The sequence below is a fragment of the Sycon ciliatum genome, chromosome 1 (assembly GCF_964019385.1).
Source record: "Sycon ciliatum chromosome 1, ocSycCili1.1, whole genome shotgun sequence".
Classification (NCBI taxonomy): domain Eukaryota; kingdom Metazoa; phylum Porifera; class Calcarea; order Leucosolenida; family Sycettidae; genus Sycon; species Sycon ciliatum.
In genome coordinates this window covers 10,566,214-10,586,750 of record NC_088643.1, presented here as the reverse complement: position 1 = coordinate 10,586,750, position 20,537 = coordinate 10,566,214, and the positions used below count along the sequence as shown (strand labels likewise).

The following is a 20,537-nucleotide window of genomic DNA, read 5'->3' as shown; positions in this document are numbered from 1 at the left end:
CGACCGTAACTTTTTTTCGGCGGGCTGTCGTGTGACTGACGTACGTGGACTGAACACGTCCACGTCTACGTGCTGTGCGGCGTGAGTCTGCGGACGCAGGCGGCTCCTTTTGGACTTGACTTGTAGTTGTACTGCAGTGCAGTGCAGTGAGTGGTACGACTGCTGCCTTGTGCTGGTAGTAGAGTCTACTCGATACGCGTATACAGTGTATTTACATGTACTAAAAAATATATTTAAAAAAACAAAAATCCGCCCGCCCGCCCGTAAAAAAAATGTCCATGTTAGTCGAACCACACACCTTCTTTAGTTTGGCCTAATTATTTTATTAATCAGGCCAGGGAGTAGAAAAAACCGGTACAGTCAACTTCGCTAATAACGACTGCGGATATAACGACAATTCGCGAATAACGGCAGAATTTCCATGCCCAGAGCAAAGTCCCATCCCACTGTAATACAAAAGTCATAATGATGAGACTTCGGGTATAACGACACTTCGCGAATAAGGACACCTTTTTGATGCCCCGCCGAGTGTCGTTATAAGCGAAGTTGACTGTATTTTACTACTCCCGGATTCATGCCTTTCGCATTGACCGTTTTCATGCACGCATATGCATGCATAGAAATAAAAAAAATCGTCGGTGCGCCACCAAAAATCGATGCTCGCGTACTTGAGAATCAAAGATATTTTTTACCATGGTCTTACATGTATGTACTCTGGGTAGTAGTCTGTGGCCCAAGTCATTTAGTTCATCATGCAGTGAGTGTTCAATAGTAAAAAAAAGTGGCAAAAATGTGAATTTTCGTTCCGAGGAAGAGGGCACCGCAATTGTTGTTTTCCCAGTCGATAGATGACCTGGCATACATTGAAAAACCACTTGTTGTCATTCCCGATTTTGTCCAAGGATTGCACTGGGATTAACACTAAATTCAGCGCTGGTTGTTATGGTAACCGGAACCTAAAATGGACTTTCTGGTAGGGTCCAGCGGATAATGCCGGCATTAAGTTCGGCATTATGAGACTATCCGAGCATCAGAGCATTATGGAGCATTAGAAGGGAACAAAATGAGCATTATGTGAGGTTTGAGCGGCATATAGCCATTTTGGCAACAATCGACTAAAGCTATGAGTATGAGGTGCAACGCCATGTATTGTACCGGCACATGGATTTTTGATTTTGTAGACACGTAACACCTTTAGCACTAATGCTACATAATGTCATTTACCTGACTACATATATGTACATGTTATGCTACATAAAGTCTTTATGTAGCAGTGTAGTCAGGTAAATGTACAGGTGATGTAGCATACCCAACGTTGCAACTGAGGCTGTTACACAAAATCCGTAGCGATGATTTATGAGTTCTTTTTCAGAAATCATGGAGAGCCATGGAGGAGACTAGACGTACATTGTACCCGAAGGCAATATCAAACATACGAAGAGGAGGTTTCCTGTTATGCCATAGGCTCTGGCCATAGCATCTGTAGCAATACTAAAGTAAACACTGATCCATTGATAAATTTGGACCTGGATCAAGGAGCGGGTATAAACAGAAAGAGCTTGTTCCAAGTAACTGCCTTTGCCGAGTCCAGCTCAGTAGGCTCGAAAAGAACTAGAATTTCAATTATCATGGACGCAGTACCAAGACGATTTGAGTGCTCAGCAGCGCGTGTCTTACTTTCCTGGTGAAGCACGTACAGTTCGTCGTGGACGATTGTAATGCAAGGCCTACAGTCAAGTGCTATCAGAAAAAGAGCCAACCATTTGTCTCCACGCAAACTCAGGAGAAGAAGACCGCGCAAGCACAGGATGTAGAGCGGCAAAATAACTTCTGACCACATGTTTTCAGGATTTCCGCAGATGGGAGGGATCTCGATCTGCGATCGTCTCCCAGGAACTGGCCTCACGTGAGCTGTTTCAGATGAAGACATTTTTCAAAGAGTGGAAGCAGTGACAGCTTGTCTGCAGGCAGGAATACCACTTTCCATGATATGCTTCCAGTATCCAAATGATCACCAGCAATAATGGTTTCACCTCTCACTACATGGATAAGCAAGGGAAAAGATTTGATACACCCACTATTCAGGCACAACCCTGCATCAATGTTGCAATGGAGAGTAGCCAATGGAGACGCGATTATGTCTTATAGTGCTAAGAAGTGTTGGAGCTCGTGAGAGATATTGTAGCAGCTTCAGAGGCGGATCGACTAAACGCATCCTTTCCTGGAAGCTTGACAATGTGCAGCCTTCCTTCCATTTTTTGTTCCAAATCAAGAGCATTATAGCCCTTGTTGAAGCATTATAATCAGCATTACAAGGTAGATTATGATTAGCATTATTATTATTGTGCTCTGGATGGCAGTCGTGAGTCAGTCAAGTGTCAAGTAAAGTCGGCGGAATAGCGCGAGCTCCGGTGTGGGGAGCAAACCCTTTATTATTATTATTACTGAAGTATTATTATTAGACACAATCTCATAGCATGTGACAAGCATAGCTAATGCAGGGACAGAATCCCCTGAGACAAGGGCGTTGAGCCAGCCACGGCAATAGTAAGCTAGGAAAACAAAGCAAATATTAATTAAAGCAAAAAATGAATGGAAAATTACAAAGAAAAACGATTAACGGAAGTGAGCACCGTGAATCAAAATTCGTGCATCACCCAGGTATTCGAGAATGTTCTTCGATAATAATTATTGCGTCTAGTTCAGTTGTGATAATAATAATAATAATAATAAAACAGGTCGCGTGATGAAGCAGCATCACGATAGATATGCAAAGTCATGATGCCTGGTCCGCTTCTGTCCTGGGTTCACTACCCCGTGCGTTGCAGTCAGTTGTGATAGTAGATCTTTAAACTGACCAATAGAAGAACAAGTTTTCAGACCGTATGGTAATGATAACCAATGAGAGTAGCCGGAAAACAAAGGGGACTTTAGATACTGGGCTGACTTAACAAGAGGCAGGATGAGCGCGTTACGGGTTGAGCTTGTCGAAAACCAATTGTACTTCATCATGTGTGTAGGGGTTTTATGAAGAAATATTTGATGAACCAGTGTACAGAGATGGTGCTTATGACGAACGTAGAGAGGAGAAGTGTGTGCAAGTCGATAAAGGGCATCCGAAGGAAAACATCGATCCTTGTTGTAAAGAATTTTAAGTATAAATCTATGGTGGACTTCTAATTGGTTCAGAGTTGTGTCAGAAAGGCCACACCAAGCGGTATCGCAATAGTCGAATATAGGGAGAATATAGCACTGATAAAATAATAGTTTACACTGGATGGGCAAATGAGTGCAATGTGGTTGTAGTACCCCTAATGCTGAACTGGTTCGCTTGCATACACAGTTGACATGTGCAGCCCAAGAGAGTTTGCAGTCAAACATCACACCTAGATGTTTGTGCTGAGTAACAACACGGATAGGCATAGTCGAGTCAGGGAAGTATAATGGTTGATCAGGAGGGGATGAAGAAATGTACATGGCTTCTGTCTTGTCTAAATTGGGCTGGAGTTTCCACGTTTGCATCCACATGACAGTGCTGTTGATGCGATGCTGCATGGTAAGGAGTAATTGTGCAGGGGAGGAATCAGAACAGACAAGGCCAGTGTCATCCGCATACAAACTAATATTATTATACGAACATATTCGGAGCATTATCCACTGGACCCTATACTTTCTGCCTAATTGTAATGTTTTTTTGTCAATATAACTTTTCTGGAGGGTCATGTAAACAGAATGTTTCCTTCCTGGATCTCACTGGAAGGCTAAAAACATGATTTGAACTTGAAAAACTCAAAACTGAGCAAACTGCACCATACAGGTACATGTACATGCACTACATGTACGAGTGCAATACAGTCTGTCAATAGCATGAGACCGTACACAATAACTATGTTGAAGTATAAAGGAGTCATTGCATGCCATTTCATCAGAACATGACTGGCTGCAGCATGAAGCAGCCACTTTTCTGATCACTTTGTCTGATCTAATATCTGAGACGGATCCATGCAACGTACAGAACATGATTCCGGCACATTGTGCATTGTATATTGGTTGCAGATTGTCCACAGAAAGAAACACAACACTGAACGTCTGCACAAGTCGCTGCAAACCAGATAGACAACCCATAAAGAATGATCAACAACACAAAAACCTGACAGTCTGGACATACATGTATTGCTAATAAAGTACATACACTGGCAGACCAGAGTTGAAAGACCGTGTGATCCAAGAAGACCATGCCGACCGTTGTGGCTGTCAATGCGACAGACTTCATCATCATAACACTGGCTTATGACATCTCCTTCATAACACCAATGTGTGGCATCATCCAGGTGAAATGAAGCAGTTTAGAGTGATGATGAACATTGTGTGCGGATGAAGGCGCGTAGCTGGCATAGGTCAAGGGGGCACGTGCACCTCCCTAAAAATGTCGACCTTGGTTCAGCATGCACCGTTGTGACCATGAAAGACATGGACCAGCCAGCCTACACATACATTGAATGCGGCCATGCATCCCCTAAAAGGGGGACCAGCTATACCCCTGAATCCTGTCCACAGAATTGGTTGCAGGGAAAGCAGGTGGAATGGATCACAGAGTAGGATAAAAACTGGGAAGACATTGGTAGGTACATTGTACAACAGTTGAGCGCTTTCGCCTTGATGGAATGAAGGCTGACACAAGCTGCAGGAGACGCTGCTGAGTTGTGAACATGTGCGCGTTGAGATGACTGCACAAGTATGCCATTTGCACAGAGGATTGTGACTTCTCCCAACAATGTTTCTTCCCACAGATAATTGCCAATCACGACTCCCATGGGAAGAGACGCTGCAGTTGCTTGCTGATTATTGGCTTGGCATCCAGCCAACGCAGTTTTGAGCTCTAAACCTGTATGCATGCAGCACCGTAGCCAAGGTGGTTCACCATACTGATACTGGTATAACGTTTTGGACTTTTATGGTGCAAAGCAAGAGTAATGTGCTTCAGGGCTGTACTGCAGCACATGAAAACTAATCTTCCCCAAGCGAGCAGGTCTGGCGGTGCAACTTTGGACTAGTGTGACATTGTCATCTGTCTCTGTAGCCTGAGTTGCATCGCCGATTGTAAGTGCTTAACCCTCCTCCCCTCGTCGTGATGGCTGGCGAGTTGATGAAAAGGCAACGAAAGTGCTTACAAACGAGTTGCAATGCATCGCTGCATAGACACACTCAGATTCAATAGTCGTATCGGCCTAACGAAGATGATTTCATCCTCAAAGTAGTCAAGCCTATACTGAGGCATTTGTTGCAGTACACCGTTCCAGCGTTGAAGCTCTCGTACAGATCGCGATAATAGTTATACTGCGTATGATGAGGCGAGAGATCGGCCAATGGCAACTTGGTCATTTCGTCTTTTCTCATATTTGGTGTTTGTAAGAACTTGGCAGAAGCATGTATTCATATTTGCTTGTTGATCGGACTGCGTTCTTCCGGTATGATTGCTGCAGTTTCACCTTTCCCCAAATGTGCAGCTCTTCGTGCCGTGGGAGCTAACGTTACGACGGGAGCAGCTAGAGAAGAGCGTGTGCGGGGGCGACGCGAAAGCCTCCATTTCCAGGCGAAACATCACTTCCACAAGGCTCCCTGCGCTCAGCTTTAAAATTATCTACAGCAACAGCTTCATTTGTTCCAAATTATTTCACGCAATTTTCCACATCAGTATCTGGGTGAAGGGCTCCAACTCCTCATCACGACGATTTATTGCTACTTGCCCACAGACTTCCAAAGATTCACTTCAAATTAAATATTACCTCAACAGGTACAGACAGTAGACCAGTGCACACCAATGTCAGAGCTACATGTACACAGCATGTACACAGCATCCTTTGGAATAATGGAGAAACGGAAAGCAAGAAACAATCCAGAAATGGAAGGACGTGGACTCGTGGAGATGGCTCAACGACGTTACGTAATCATTGCAACAAACTGTGTGACCTCATGAGTCATGAGCTCACTGATCTGTCAGTCAGTGTCGGTGTCACGCGATCAGTTCTCAAACCTGGATCGAACAGCTGAGCTGAGAAGTGAGATGCATGGATGCAAACAGGGCAAGCTACACTCGATGCGTGCACTGCATGCACGGCACATCGATCAGTAGTATGCAGGAGTGCATGCACTTACCCCTACCTACATACATGTACATGTACATGACATTGTACAGGTCTACATGTACAGTCAACTAAATTACTTCGCTTATAACGACTGCGGATATAACGACAATTCGTGAATAACGACAGAATTTCCATGCCCAGAGCAAAGTCCCATCCCACTGTAATACATATAATGAGACTTCGGGTACAACGACACTTCGCGAATAAGGACACCTTTCTGATGCCCCGCCGAGTGTCGTTATAAGCGAAGTTGACTGTACACGCATGATGCATACAAAACAATGGTCGCCGAGAGAGAATTAATTCTCAACATGGAAAAGGCGCTCGTTGGATACCTTTCAGAAAGTTGTCAGAGTGACAGCAACCGGAATCCTGGTCAGTAAGGTATCTAGAGTAGACGTGGCCAATAAAATTGGTGCCCAAAAGTCGGAACGAGATTTTTCTAGGAGGCCTTTTTTCAGGTTTGGCCCACGGACTATAGATAACACGAATCTCTCCCAGGTACAGGTTTGGTTTAGAGTGGAAATATCTTCAGGCGGGGTGCTTACATGTATGTCTGGCAATGAAACTTTCACCAGAGTCTTGTACTTGTTGTGTGGGTTCGTTGTACGGTATTTTGACTACTCGAGTACTCCTTGGCTTGATGATGAGTGATGTACATGACTCGACTGTACAGAACGGCTAAACTGTGAGTCATGCAAAGCATTCCGTAACCCACCGTTATGCGTTGTTCGCGGGGAACTTGTGCATCAAGACGGGGAAATCCCTTGTCAGTAATGCCACGCATGACCGCCTTGACTCGTCTCCGCGCACGTGTCCTTTTGACCCCTTCCTCGATCCATCCTACATGAGTACATCAAAATCAAAGCGCAACAACAATCACCACGTACATAATCATTATGTACTGTATGATGACCATCTGCCATTCACGTGCGTTTGTATGGTCAGCGTGCAGAATAGTAGAGAACGACAAAATTTCCACCTATTCAGCCTTTCAGGCTATGTCCTAGTAAGTGATATTAGTTGTGCCAGGTCTTTGTAGCTTTCAGTCTTTTCAGGTGAGCGTTGTTTCGAGAGTGTCGCCAAAAGCTGGTGCTGCACGTACCCGAAGCCTGCTGAAGCGCTACAGACCAGTCTCTACTGTACTAGCCAGGGCATCAGAATTCAGATCCGAGCATCAGAAAGTGTAAGACTAAAAAATTTGGTAGTGAGTAGCTCAGTCATTGAACGTCTTTTATTTACACGATTACCGGGTGAGTAGTAGAACGTGCCTAGCGCCTACTAGCCCCTCCACGGCGAACACAGCGACACGCGAGCGCTGTCAGTAACCACGTCTGATATTTTCGAGACTCGCGGCGAACAAAGGAGGGGGACCTAGCTGAATTTTCGCTACGTCAAGGTCAGCACCACACAAGACAGATGGCGGGAAGTCGGTTAGAGATGAGGATTCCACCGGGCAGCAAAATCGATGCAAAGATCACTCGCAGCGAACCGATGCAGCAAGGAATGTTTTGCGTGTATGAAGGTGAATGGTGCGGAGCTGAAGTGCTGATCAAGTGCATTCACAGCTCTGTCGCTCAGTCTCTGATGCCCATTGGCGCTGAAGCAAAGGAAAAGTTCCACGCCGAGTGCATCAAACTCGGTATGGCCAAGCACCCTAATATCACCCTGCAGTTAGGTGTTTGCGAGCCTCAGCCACCCTCAACAACGAGTCCCGGCCTTGTGTTCGAGCACATGTTCTGCACATTGCAGGAGCGCCTGTCAATGCCAACACCGTTGGAGCGGCTCGGTGAGGTTCGCATTGCCAAGGGCGTCATGGCCGGCTTGGAGTATTTGCACAGCAAGAAGTGGGTGTACTGCAACGTCTGCCCAAAGACCATCATGTTGACATCAGCATCGCCCGCAGACTGCACGGCAAAGCTGAGTGATTTGATGTTGGTTGTGAAGGAAACATCGAAGGATGTTAACGAGGACGTGCCGTTGACTAAAGCCCTCACGCAAGCGACCGACTCTGTCGCAGCGCTCGGCGTCGCCAAGCCGGCAGTCTGTGGGTTCAGAGACTTGGCGTTTCAACCGCCAGAGGTTGTATCTCAAGTGATTCTGGCCAGCAATACCACACCGCCTGAGTCCAGAAGCACTGCATCGGCGCAAGGGAGTGACTTCACTGGACGCCTGCCCGCAGATCTGGTGATCCGGCCCAGCCACGATATATTCTCGTATGGCGTCACAATGCTGGGAATGTGCAGACGCGAGGTCTTCCATGTCCAGCCGCGCTCCGCACTTCAGGTTGTGCGCAACATGGAGGACGCGACGAATGATCCGCATCCGCTGCTGCGCTTGATCAAAGAGTGTGTCACGGATTGGCCGCCGGCTCGTCCAACTGCAGAGCAGGCAAGTGCAAAACTATCCCGGATAGTGCGGGCAGTTGCTCAGTCCGCTGCAAATGCAACCGCAGGGCCGCATCATGCTGACACCAATCAGATCTCAGCCTTAAAGAAAGACATAGAGATAAGCCGTCAGAAAGCGGCGGATGCCTGCAACAAGCTTACTGCCAAGGCGAAGGAGAACGGCCGACTCCAGCAACGGCTTCAGCAGCTGCAACTGGAGGAGCCACGCATCCAGGCGGAACGAGCACAGCAGCGGAAAGCACACGGTGGCGTTACCGACTGCGAAACGTGCGACACACAGCGCGTCGCCCTTCAGCAAATCAGCATGGCGCGAGAAGACCTGAAACGAGAGCTCGCCTCCGTCTTACTGGATCTGGAGGCGGCGAAGCAAGAGCGAGACAGGGAATTCACTCGCGCTGAAGAAAGCAAGCAAATCTGGGACAAATTCACCGAAGAACAGCGGAAAGTGCGTGAAAAGGATGAGCGCATCCAACGCCAGCTTGACCGCATTGAAGAGCAGGAGAAGAGAAGTGTGGAGATGGCCAAAGCAATCCAGACACTCTCGGCGGCTGCATCTCGAGACCGGCAAGTTCTGTTCAAAACCCTGGAGAAGGTTGCCTGCAGAATGCAGTTCAGCGAGCAGGAGCAGAAATCGGCATCATGCTGCTTGCCCCTAGGCATCCCACAGACTGGAGTAGTCGATGAAAATCCACAGGTAGGCTAACAACACACTCTTAATAGAAAATTATATCCTGTCTAGTTTCTGCACTTTGTGGCATGTAATGAATGTTGCTGATGCAAGATAAGGGTGAATTCAGAAAAATGATGAAACATGAGAAAGAAGAGTCATAAAGTGTTAAAGGGGAAGTACAGTCGTCCCTCTCTAATCCGGCACTTTATAATCCAGCACCCTCGATAAACCAGCACAATTTTCAGTAGCCAAATGTCCTCTTCATGCACATTGCAGCAGTAAATCAGATTTGTTAATCCAGCATCCTCCCTAATCCAGCAGATTTTCGTGGCACAAATGGTGCCGGATTATAGAGGGACCACTGTATACCCTAAAATCAAATTTTCATCAGTTGTAGTCTTCGGGGTGCTGAGTCGAATGGTCTTCCTCCTTTAATCCCAATCGAACTCACGCACTTCAACCAAAACAGGGTGACTGCGCCCTACTAGATGGGGATTTGTATGCAAAATGTCACTAAAAGCGCCATTTCGGTCTTATAAAAGCACGGATGACCGCGATTGGTCCATATGTTGTAGTCTTTTGGACGCGGAGTCGACTGGTTTTGGTCCGAAAAGGCTGCAATGCAGCATTCGACCCTTATTCCCAATCATACTCGGTTGAGTAAGCGGTCACGTGCTCATACGTACACCAGTCACCTGTTCACCGTACCCGCAGGCTACAACCTTTACAGCGTTCCTGTCACTCAAGTTGAACCTATGAACCTTTGGGTTGAACCCTGGTGTGAAAGTTGTAGCCTGCAGGTGCGGTGACCAGGCAACTGGTGTATGCACGATCACGTGACCGCTTACTCAACCGGGTTTGATTGGGAATAAGGGCCGAACGCTGCATCGCAGCCTTTTCGGATAAAGACGAGCATATACCACCCCTGAAAGGAAACTTTTTCTATATTATTGTTTATTTATTTTTTATTTTTTATTTCACTCAACTCGTGGTTCATGACCAATTGGCACGCAAAGTGCGAGAGAGGGGTGATAGCCAACCACGGCAAGAAAAGAAAAGAAAGGAGTATAGAAAAAGAGAAGAAAGAAGGATAGACAAGAATCCAGCAATGAGATCCTATCGTACTACATTATGCGATCGGAGTGCATTTTTAAAGCTGGAAAGACATTTTGATGTCTTAACATGCTGGGGAAGTTGCAGCCAAAGGCTGTAGGACAAAAACAGAGGAGAGTTGGTAAATGCGGCTGAATTAGCACGGGGAAGTGAGAGACTATTACGAGTGGACCGGGACAGAGAAAACCAATTGAATACGGAGAGATGAATGGGAATTTTACCTAGGCGAATTCTGTGGATCAAAACGCAAAGCTGCGGTTTGCGATTATCTTGCAGTGTTTTGACTGGCTGGCTGAAATTTCTTATTGCTCTGATCGTTGTTCTTCGGATCTGCCATGCCTGTGCTCATATGTGCAGTGGGCGAGACAAGTTGGCGGCAGGGACGCGCAGCTGGAGGACGACATCGTCCACGTCAGCAGAAAGCCGTGCATACACGACGGCCGCGTAGTCACCGCCGTGTGGAAGAGAAGCGGCAGCGAGCAGCACACGGTCTGCTTCTTGAGCTCGCCGCTCGACAACCTTCGCGACTGGACGCACGAGGTGTACAGCCAGACTTTGCCGCTGGGAGCCAGCCCGCAGTCGCACCAGTTCGACTTTGTCTCCCACGCCAGGCAGCTGTACTGCCTGGCTTCGTCTGAGGAAGCCGGGCACATCCGGCTGCTGAGGCTGCAGGAGGCCGCGTCGTCCAGGGAGCGCGGCCGCTGGGTGGAGGTGGAGAAGAGGAACGAGTACCGCGCAGGTTATGGCGTGGGCGTAGTCGGCGATGAGCTTTTAATCATCGGCGGCACAGCGGACAACGGCGCCGGAGTGCAGGAAGCCAAGCTCAACATCCTGGCCCTAAACCTGGCACCCGCCGGTGGTCCCGTCTCGCGGTGGCCAGCGTTGCGCAGGACTATGAGCTGCAAGCATCCTGATGTAGTAGTGGATGGCAAGCATGTTGCCGTGTTTAACGGCGCGCGTGACGGCGGGCGGCTTCATACCACCGTCCTGACGCTGGACCATAGGAGGCCGGCGAGCGAGCGACACTGGACCGCGAACGCCAGCTTCTCCAGCGGCATTCTGGCCGGATGCGGTGTAAGTGTGAAGAACGGTTACGTGGTGTTGGCCGGCGGCATGGAGTACATGCCGTGGTATGTGCGCGGCCTGGCCGACTGCCAGCACGCAGTCAAAGTCTACAGTGGCAGAGGACGACGCTGGATCGACCTCCCCCCGCTCACGGTGTCCAGGACGGCCTGTGCCTTGCTGGCGGACGATGAGCGAATCGTTTGCCTCGGTGGCCGCAGTCACGTGACTCGTGAGAATCCTGATGGCGTCTTCGTCAAGCACATTGAAGTCCTTGCCTGGCCTCAGCTCAACTAGTTCCGACGGTGTACAGCTCTATCACGTCAGTAACAGCTGTGAGTATAGTGCAGATGGCCACGTTGGGCAAGATATACCTGCCACTTGTTGGACGTAGAAACTGGAGAAATGCAACATCCTGGCGTGGGTGTGTGTGCGTGGGGTACTGGAACGCGTTCTGTGTATGTGTGTGTGTTTTTGTTTGTGTGTGTGTATGTTTGTGTGTGTGTGTGTGTTTGTGTGTGTGTGTGTATATGTGCGTACCGTATTCAACGACCTACCTCATATCTGTCGGCCCCTCGTATGAGGGGACATGTGACCGTTTTACGGCAATGTTCAGGACAGGACAGGTATATGTGTGTGTGTGTGTGTCTGAGCATGCATGTGTGCGCAAACGTGTATGCAAAGCTGCATTAAAGACAGCGTACAGGTACCTGTAACAGGCAATGGCTCCCCGGCAATAGTGCAGCTATGAGCCGCATCGGCTAAACTAGAAACTGAACTGCCAGTTAAATAGGCGACGAAATGAGACCATTGCTAACGCCACCTTTTTCAAAGGGCTGCGGTGTTCTCTGACTGGCACTGAACAACAAGACAATTGAGTACTGCTTCAAAGGAGACAGTGTGTTCTAGTCTAGGCTGTATCTCATTGGCTTAGTTGTGTGTGAACTCCTTCAGCATCTTTGAATTCTATATATCGTTTTATGCCCCTTGAGAGGGACGTGAGTTTACCGGGTGCTAGCCTTTGGGAACGGACACGATAATGTACATTTCTTTTTTTTAGAGGAACTTGAGAACCTTGATTGAAAGTAGATTTGGGAAAATTTGGTAAATTTTTGAACTCCTTTTTTCTTCCGATTCAGAGAATGCCGTGTTTTAATAGAATATTTACGTCGTTTAGGTATGAGCTAAATGTTTTTTCAGTAATGCACTTCCTAGCATTACGATTATGTGTTTTCTCAAGACCAGGGCCTGGAAAAGGTAGCTTCATCAGCTCGAGTTTTTTATATCTGAATATTTATCAGGATTGGCGGAAAGCCAGAATTAAATAATAGAACACATAAAATGAGGCAATGTTATGTAATAACAATGTACGCATACTACTGTTATTGTCCAGGTATATGCCACAGTACAGTGTTGCTCAATTATTATTATTATTATTATTATTATTATTATCTTTATCTGAGGGATGACCCAGAGGCGGGTAGCCTATCGAGGGGTTCTCCACTTGTGCGATATTGAATAGGTGCATGGCATAACAGCGAGGGGATAGAATAAAATCCAATCAGCTGAGTCAGTGTGGTGCCGCGTACTACTGCAGCCGCAGACCTACAAACACTGAGCTGTGTACTGCTGCAGCATAATGACAGTTGACACGTGCGTGAGTCACAGTGCCATGCTATTGAGCCGTACATGTACTGTACTTCTGAACTCATTCAGAAGTAAGGTGCAGGCATTGAAAAACCCAGCCGGATTGTGCTAAAACCTGATCCTAATTCGCGCGGTTCGGTCAGAAGTAGGTTTCGGATCAGCAAGTCTGCACGTTGACCTCTCCTGCATGGCTTGAGGAAGACCTGGTCGAAGTAAACCCTAACTTCTGTTACGGTTTAGTTTCCTGGAGAGCGGTCGTAAAGAACGTAAGAATCAAGGCTTGTCAATCCTTTCACTGGCTGTAATGTAGCTGGGATTCTTGTCCACTTTAGTTTGAAAATCGCAATACACCAAGCAATTAAATTGGTACAGGCTGCAGTGATTCTAAGCTGGATTGGCAATAAAAAACAAACAGCAAAACTCGCAAAAATGCGAAATTGAGTGTTTTCATGCATGTGAAAGAAATGGATATAATTATTTCATAGTAGAATCAATCTGGCGGTTCATGAGATGCACATGCAGGACGCCATTAAACTGAAAGGACACATTGTGGGTTTCTGTCAATGTCCCATACGTCTCATTTGTACTTCGAAGTACACTGTTCATGTGGGTGGACATACTCCATACACATTGGTACTATAATACTATGATAATTATGTGAGCGCGTGTGTGCATTTCCAGCTGAAAAATTGAAATAAGGTGTATGCACGCCGCGGCTCTGACTGACATGCCTGAATAAGTGACACCTTAAAAAACTCTATTATCCGGGATATTTCCACTTCTGGACACCATGTTATGTACAGCTGTCTGGCCAGATGTGGTCGCGGGTAATCAATGTGTGATACGTCATCAGGTGCCGCACAATGTGTAGTGGAGAGTATGTGCAGCGGTGAAGGTGCGCTGAATGGAGGAAAGCTCAGATCAATACTGCACTGAGCCAAACATAGTGAAAAGTGATCTTTCGAAAGGAATTAAATAGACCTTGTGATAGAAATCACACAATGGGATTGTCTTGCTGGATAACAGTTTCTAACAACTGGTATTGGTCAGTAGATATTGCACTTTGTTTGGCCGGAGCACACGCATATATGCCCATGGTGACAACGGCAGCCAGGGCGCAGGCTGCCGACATCCAGGCAACGTGATACGCGTAGCCATACGTGACTGAGATGCTGGCTTTCACCAGGCCACCGTCCCTCACGCCAGGCAGGAGCGCGAGAGCATCGCGTGCTTCTAGAACATAGGTATAGTAGCCCGTAGCAGCAGCCATGCAGACACCTGGAGAGAAACACAAGTAATTATTATTAGTTACACAGTCTGGGTCACACGCAAGTCAAGCCGGAAAGACGCCGAGACCGCCACGGTCGGCCGAGCAGCAGGGCCCCGCCACCACTTTCCGCATTCATTCGGGAGCATAGTGGACTTAGTAAAAAAAAAGAAAAAAAAGTGCAGGAAATCATAATCATTGTTTGCAAGGGGCCAGGCCCGGAAATTTGGTACCGGTATATTTTAATTTTTTAAGTGGTGTTTGCAACGAAGAGACCGTGATCGAGTGCTCGAATTTAGGAAAGAGAATCGTAGGATCGTCGGCTAGGGAACCAAACAACAAGAAACGCGTTACATGCACGAAGCACTCCAAGTGCATGCTGCAATTCTTCTCCGGCCAAGTTTACACTGGTCGGGAGGACTGCATGGAAGAGGATTGGTACAGGTGAGCTGGGTCCTACTGGGCAGTACTTGTGTGAGAAAGAGCAAGATCGACCACAGTATATTCACTGGTGTATTTGGCTCTGCTAGGTGCTTTTCTGACGGTATGTTAACTAGTATAATTATTCTAGTCGGAGACAAGATACCAATTATTGATAGAACCACAACCAATCGACAACCAACGGTCGCCGATTCGTTTTGACAGAAACATTTTCTCCAGAATTCATCAGTGACTGCTTCTGGTAGATGGTAGAGAATAAACGAAGTAGCTCATGGTAGCAGAAAATAAAGCTACTACAGGTGTGAGAAAAACAGTAGCAGGGCGGGGAGGCAGCAAAAAGGTTCTTCGCACCTTTTTGCTGCCTCCCACCTTGCTACTACCATCTACCATATCTACAATCTACCAGAAAGTAGCAACTGTTGAATTCTGGAGAAAATGTTTCTGTCAAAACGAATCGGTGTCTGTTGGTTGTCGATTGGTTGCGCTTCCATCAATAATAATTGCTATCTTTACTCAAAAACTTTACTTCAGGCCAATGTCTCAGGAAGAAAGGATCTCTTCACCAAACTGACCCAATCCTGCGACACGCGGATGCCACCATAATATCACAATTACAAGCTAGCGTGTCGCGGGATTGGGTTCACCTTAGCCCGGCATGTACATGTATGTACATGTACATGTACATGTACATACATGTACATGTACACATGAAGGTGCGGTCATGCCCAGATTTAGGCACTTCGCTTTTATGTGCGACATTACTATATCTAGAACCGTATCACTATGCTACCATTTCGGGTGTAGTTCACCGTTGCTTTGGATACTAGAATAATGTTCCGTAGCTGCAGACTGTCACTCACATTGCAACAGGCTGGTGATACCAGCTGCAGCTTGGTAAGGAAGGCTGACGGCCACCTTCTTGGACAGAGTCAGCACCGTCAGCACCAGCACCAGCCAGGCGAGCGTGCCAAACGCCATGCTTCCGAGGAAGCCGACCTTGGCCACGGTGATCTTGCCTGCAGTGCCGCAAGACAAACAGGCATAGCAGCAAAGTCAAGTAAACACCAACACTGTCTCACACCATGCTAGCCGCATGCACCTGCCGGTCAGTTGGGTATCTTGTGAAAAAAGAAAAAAACAACACGCTTCATGTGAGACTCCTGCTCAGTTATAGAGTACTGCGTTTTACGCATCCGTAGGAACGCCACCACGCTCAAGGATCGCAGCGCGAAATCAGTACATAAAGCAAAAAATATAATTATGTATTTAGGCAGTCCTCACAGAAAGTCCTCACAGAACGACGTGGCAGTAACTAAGTGGAATGGATCAGGCCGTGCACCTGGCACGTAATCTGTCCCCGGGGAAAATTGAGATTCCGCGGCCGCGTTTTTTTCCGCGTTTTGCGATTTTTTAAGACCGCGTTTTCCGCGATTTTCCCGCGTTTTTTGAACTTTTCTGCTGCACTACACGTACACACACTGTGCACTGTTCGGTCAGCAACGTCTCATCCGGTGGCGGCTTTGTACTCAAATATGACGAGCGCTCACACCAGAGACTTGTAACTGATTGATTTCACTACATACTCACTGAAAATTGCCTCATGTCAACTGCAAACTTGCCGCCGCGAGACGATATCAATAATATTCACCGCATATTTACCGCGAATTCACCGCAAATTATGCCATATTATGCCGCGTTTTTGCCGCATTTTTTGCGATTTTTTCCGCAATTTTCCCCGGGGACAGATGTAATAGAACAGGTTACCGAATGATCACTGGGGTGGGCAAAATACATCCGGGCGGGTAGCCCGCATGGGGCACTGAGGGCACGTGCATCCCCTCCCCCAACCCCACCCCCCAAATATTTCGATCTAGGTTCAGCATGCACATAATGACCATGAATGACATGCACCAGCCATCCTACACATATGCGGCCATGCACCTCCCCCCACCCCCCTTTAAAAGTGGGACCAGCTACGTCCCTCTCATCTATTCTTAGCATTCCAGCACCTGGTGTTGGCCATGCAAAACTGACTCCATACTCTAGTACAGTAGGGCTCCACACCAACATCCTATGCGTACGAACGATAATTATGCAAGACAACTAACTTCACTGAGCTGTGAGCTGCAGTGCTCCCCTCCCCCCCCCCCCCCCCCCGCCCATCTCCTTCCAAGATTGTTGTGCAGTGGATTCAGTGACGTACCCGTTGGTTCACAAGCCGCGGCGGATAACTGCGGAAGGAGTTCGACCAACGCACGCGTAGGGCATCGCTGCCACAGGCCAATTGTCAAAAGCGGCTTCCCAGTTGGCGTGCCATGGGCGCTCCACACACTGACGGTAGCCCAGCTATCACGGAGCTGGCTTGATAAGGCGAACAGTAGCGCTAGAGAACTGAGGAGCAGGCTCGCCACAGGCATTCCTCGCATTTTTAGCCCCGGTGTTCGCACTGTGGTCGCACTGTATCCCTCTAAGTCTCACCAAGGTCGGTGATTGTAACGTTACAGACGCGGTGTGCCTTGACTTGGGTTATCCTGCTCCAACGCTTAGCCTACTAGTATCAAACATAGGCCAACCAACTGACGATCGGTACACTGTGAACTGCGCTCTTCGCTGACACGACGCAAACAGCAGCCACAGCCAGACACACACAGTCTTCTTCATCCACGAGAGACAGCTGTTACGATAATAATATTATTATACCAGAGCTTCAGGTATCTGTTCTGCATGCTCCTTCCTCGCTCACTCTCACTTTCTCTCCCGCTCGCTCACTCTCGCTCAGTCTGAAATGCCTCTACGCTGGTCGAGTCCGGCGAGACTTCGTTGAGATGTCAGTGCGACACAGATTGCTACGGTGATGGCTTCTTCCCTAGGCTAGAGTGGCTTTGCGAGTTTCAACGTCCAAAACAAGCGCATTGACGGGAACACTAACCTACACCAAGAAGGCAAGGAGCGGACGATGTGCCACCAGAAACGAGAGACACCACTAGGACCACGCTACTTGCATGGACAAATGCAGCAGCGCTTCGCCAACTTCAAAACTTGCTGCGGCGCATTGGCTCAGCTCAGTGCAGTGTCGACTGAATGCGTTTTCGCGATTGTTTCGTTTTTACGGAATAGCATAAGAGATTGGAGCGATGTCGACCACAGCTTCCACTCGTAAACATGTGCGGAACAGCTCTGCGTCTGAATTGCTTGGTGCACTGGCATGAACACTGGAGAACAGTTTGACCCAAGGAGAAACTGACGCCGGGGTAATGTGCTTACAGATCTATTGAAGGCTATTTTAATTTTCCTCTTCCACTTAGTGTAAGTAATAAGTAAACTAACTTTTTACTTCTTGCATGGTCTGCGCGTCATCATGGTCATAGCCCCGGATGATAGTATGTCATAGGTCAATCTTTCGTCTCAGTTGAGTGTTGTGCAAGCCATGTGGACCGGACGACATCACCATGATCATGCACGCACGGTTCAAGTGGACATCCTTCGCTTCGGAAGCGAACTACAGGTACCGCGGCCTCTGGCTCTGGAAGTCTGCAATCTCTCTGCATGCGCAGTCCATGACCATGACTCATGAGGCATGAATGCATGATATTGGGCAGTATCACAGAGCTACTCCGGGTTCCAGTACCATGACTCATGAGTAGACCTACGGTGCAAATAATTCTTCTACGGTCCGAAGGTAAAATCCGTGCCTTTACGCACCACATCCTTTTCAGTTTCAGAGAGGGACCAGTAGAGTCAGTACTCCTTTGCCAGTTTTGTGCCATTTTGTCGCACTCGCTGACTGTATCAGATCTGGTTACGTTGGTGGACGGGTAACGCGGTTAGTCGTACCTCGTAACATGTCCTCCTTTTTCACAAAAAATAGGCTTGTTTCGGGTCGGCAGCCCCTCGAAAAGGAGACTCGGTCGGCCGGAATGAAACTTTTTTTGGATACTTTTTTAGGCTCATCAATCGTTGTGTTATTGATGAGGAAGAGCACCTACACATGTACATAATATGTATCATGGTAAGGATCAATGTCAAGGTAAGGATCAATGTCACAGTTGACTGAGTCTTCTTTTACAGCAGTATTGCTGTCGTCCTAGATCCTGAGAAATCAAGCAAAACGTTCGAGTGCTTGCAGCTCCGTTTAATATAATTATGCTAGCTCGTATCGATCCCCGAGTGTTTCGAGCCGACAGCTGAGAATCTCTGCTACCATAATCGGTAGGTTGATTGTTGCACTCGGTTGAGAATTGACGGAGTTACATGTATGACTCGTTGAGTGCACTTGCACACATCGCATTTGCATTGGCACCTTTCGTGTACATTTGGGACCAAAACAAGTATCAGAATTTGGGAGAAAGTGGCCCGGTCGGCCGACTCGAAACAAGGTCATTATTTGTTTTGGCCTAATATTAACCACACCAAGCAGCAGCCTACACGGCTACAGAAACAAGCAGAACATAATAGTCATTGCCCCGCTGTATTTGTTCAAGTCACACCTTGCTCCTCTTCTCAGTGTGGGAATCTTATTCCATACCAGTGTACTGGGCGTTTTTTGAACTTTTTTCTTGGCCACGTGCTGTTCTTCGCACCATGGTTCCTGCCTCCGGCTTTGCTGCTGCCTTTGCCACCTGGGGGTAGGGTAGTTTCATTTTCTGCTACCACGAGCTTAGCGGCTTCTTTCCTTCTCTTACTCTCATCTACCAGAATAGAGCAGTCACTGATGGCTGGAGAAAAGGTGTGACTGTGTCTGCCTAACAAATCGGCGTCCAATACGTTGTGCTTCTATCAATAACAGTCACTATTATCATTGGCAAGGTTTCTGTTGGAAATTGAAGTCCAGTCCAGAACAGCAAACCATGTCCTGAAACATGCATCAGCACCCTTGAAAGTAGAGAACTCGCCAAACATGATGCACCGGTATTGCATATCCGGGATAATAGCGAATACTAGTACGTGGAGTTCATAACCTGTACGAACAGGAACTGATGGCCGTGGGCTAGGCTTCTTGCAGTACTATGAATCTGATGAAAAAGACCCATCATATCATCTCACTCTCAGTGAGCACTTCACTAGTAAGTTAGTAGTAACAAAATGAGAATGGTTCGATCTGATCTACTTCATGTACTTGAAGCACGCACTTTGAATGCTGAAGGAAACCCTGCATACCAACCGTCAAACCAAACACACACATACACACTTGTTGTACTTGTTGCTCATTGCCAAAACTGGTCACTTGGGTCTCCCCGGGAGAGGGAAGAGAGACTCAATAGGAATCTTGGAAAGATGACTCAACTGGCTATTGAACCGCCCAACGGCCGACACCCCCTGAAATCCCCAAAACTCTGGGTGGACTTGGGAATGATCCCACTTATGGGCTCACCACACCTCAGTAAGTGGGTGAGGACAAGGTGCAGAAAAAGGATTGACGGCATCAGGATATCCGTCCTGGGATCCAACTGCAGTTACCCCTGCCCCCAGTGAAGGTAATACTTGCTACTAGTGTGGGTGGCTAAATCAGAGTGGATCTGATCTAAGCGTCACTAGCACCATTGATTACACAAGAGTTACGGTAATCTAGCCAGAAGCAGTCCATGGTTAACAGGTATGTATACTTCAAATAGAAAGTATACATAATGAAACCAACAAAGGTGGCAGATACAACAATACACCTTCAAGCAGCCGAGCCTGTTGGCAATAGACCCAACACAATCAGGCATAAGTGTACCCACCAACCGAACTAGCTGGGAACATACACACACACACACCATGTACCATGTATACGCCCGTCGCAA

The 20,537-nt window shown here is 47.5% G+C and overlaps 2 protein-coding genes across 2 annotated transcripts; one reads left to right on the top strand and one right to left on the bottom strand.

Annotated features, from left to right (window-relative positions):
* Nucleotides 1-7,137: 7,137 nt before the first annotated feature.
* Nucleotides 7,138-12,888, top strand: LOC135812942 (uncharacterized). The gene is made up of 2 exons (XM_065326163.1): nucleotides 7,138-9,248; nucleotides 10,695-12,888. Exons 1-2 carry the CDS (start codon nucleotides 7,566-7,568, stop codon nucleotides 11,694-11,696), a joined length of 2,685 nt encoding a protein of 894 aa, XP_065182235.1. The 5' UTR covers nucleotides 7,138-7,565; the 3' UTR covers nucleotides 11,697-12,888.
* A 454-nt stretch (nucleotides 12,889-13,342) lies between these two features.
* On the bottom strand, nucleotides 13,343-18,044 carry LOC135812950 (uncharacterized). Its single transcript, XM_065326171.1, has 3 exons — nucleotides 16,958-18,044; nucleotides 15,615-15,770; nucleotides 13,343-14,324 (listed from the first exon to the last, which is right to left on the bottom strand). Exons 1-3 carry the CDS (start codon nucleotides 17,178-17,180, stop codon nucleotides 14,041-14,043), a joined length of 663 nt encoding a protein of 220 aa, XP_065182243.1. The 5' UTR covers nucleotides 17,181-18,044; the 3' UTR covers nucleotides 13,343-14,040.
* Between the last annotated feature and the right edge of the window lie 2,493 nt (nucleotides 18,045-20,537).

Coding starts and splice junctions, on each gene's coding strand:
- LOC135812942 (XM_065326163.1), top strand. CDS start 7,566: ATGGCGGGAAGTCGGTTAGAGATGAGGATTCCACCGGGCAGCAAAATC. Junction 9,249..10,694: donor TAGTCGATGAAAATCCACAG/GTAGGCTAACAA, acceptor TCATATGTGCAG/TGGGCGAGACAAGTTGGCGG.
- LOC135812950 (XM_065326171.1), bottom strand. CDS start 17,180: ATGCGAGGAATGCCTGTGGCGAGCCTGCTCCTCAGTTCTCTAGCGCTA. Junction 15,771..16,957: donor CGCGGCTTGTGAACCAACGG/GTACGTCACTGA, acceptor GCGGCACTGCAG/GCAAGATCACCGTGGCCAAG. Junction 14,325..15,614: donor TATCACCAGCCTGTTGCAAT/GTGAGTGACAGT, acceptor GTTTCTCTCCAG/GTGTCTGCATGGCTGCTGCT.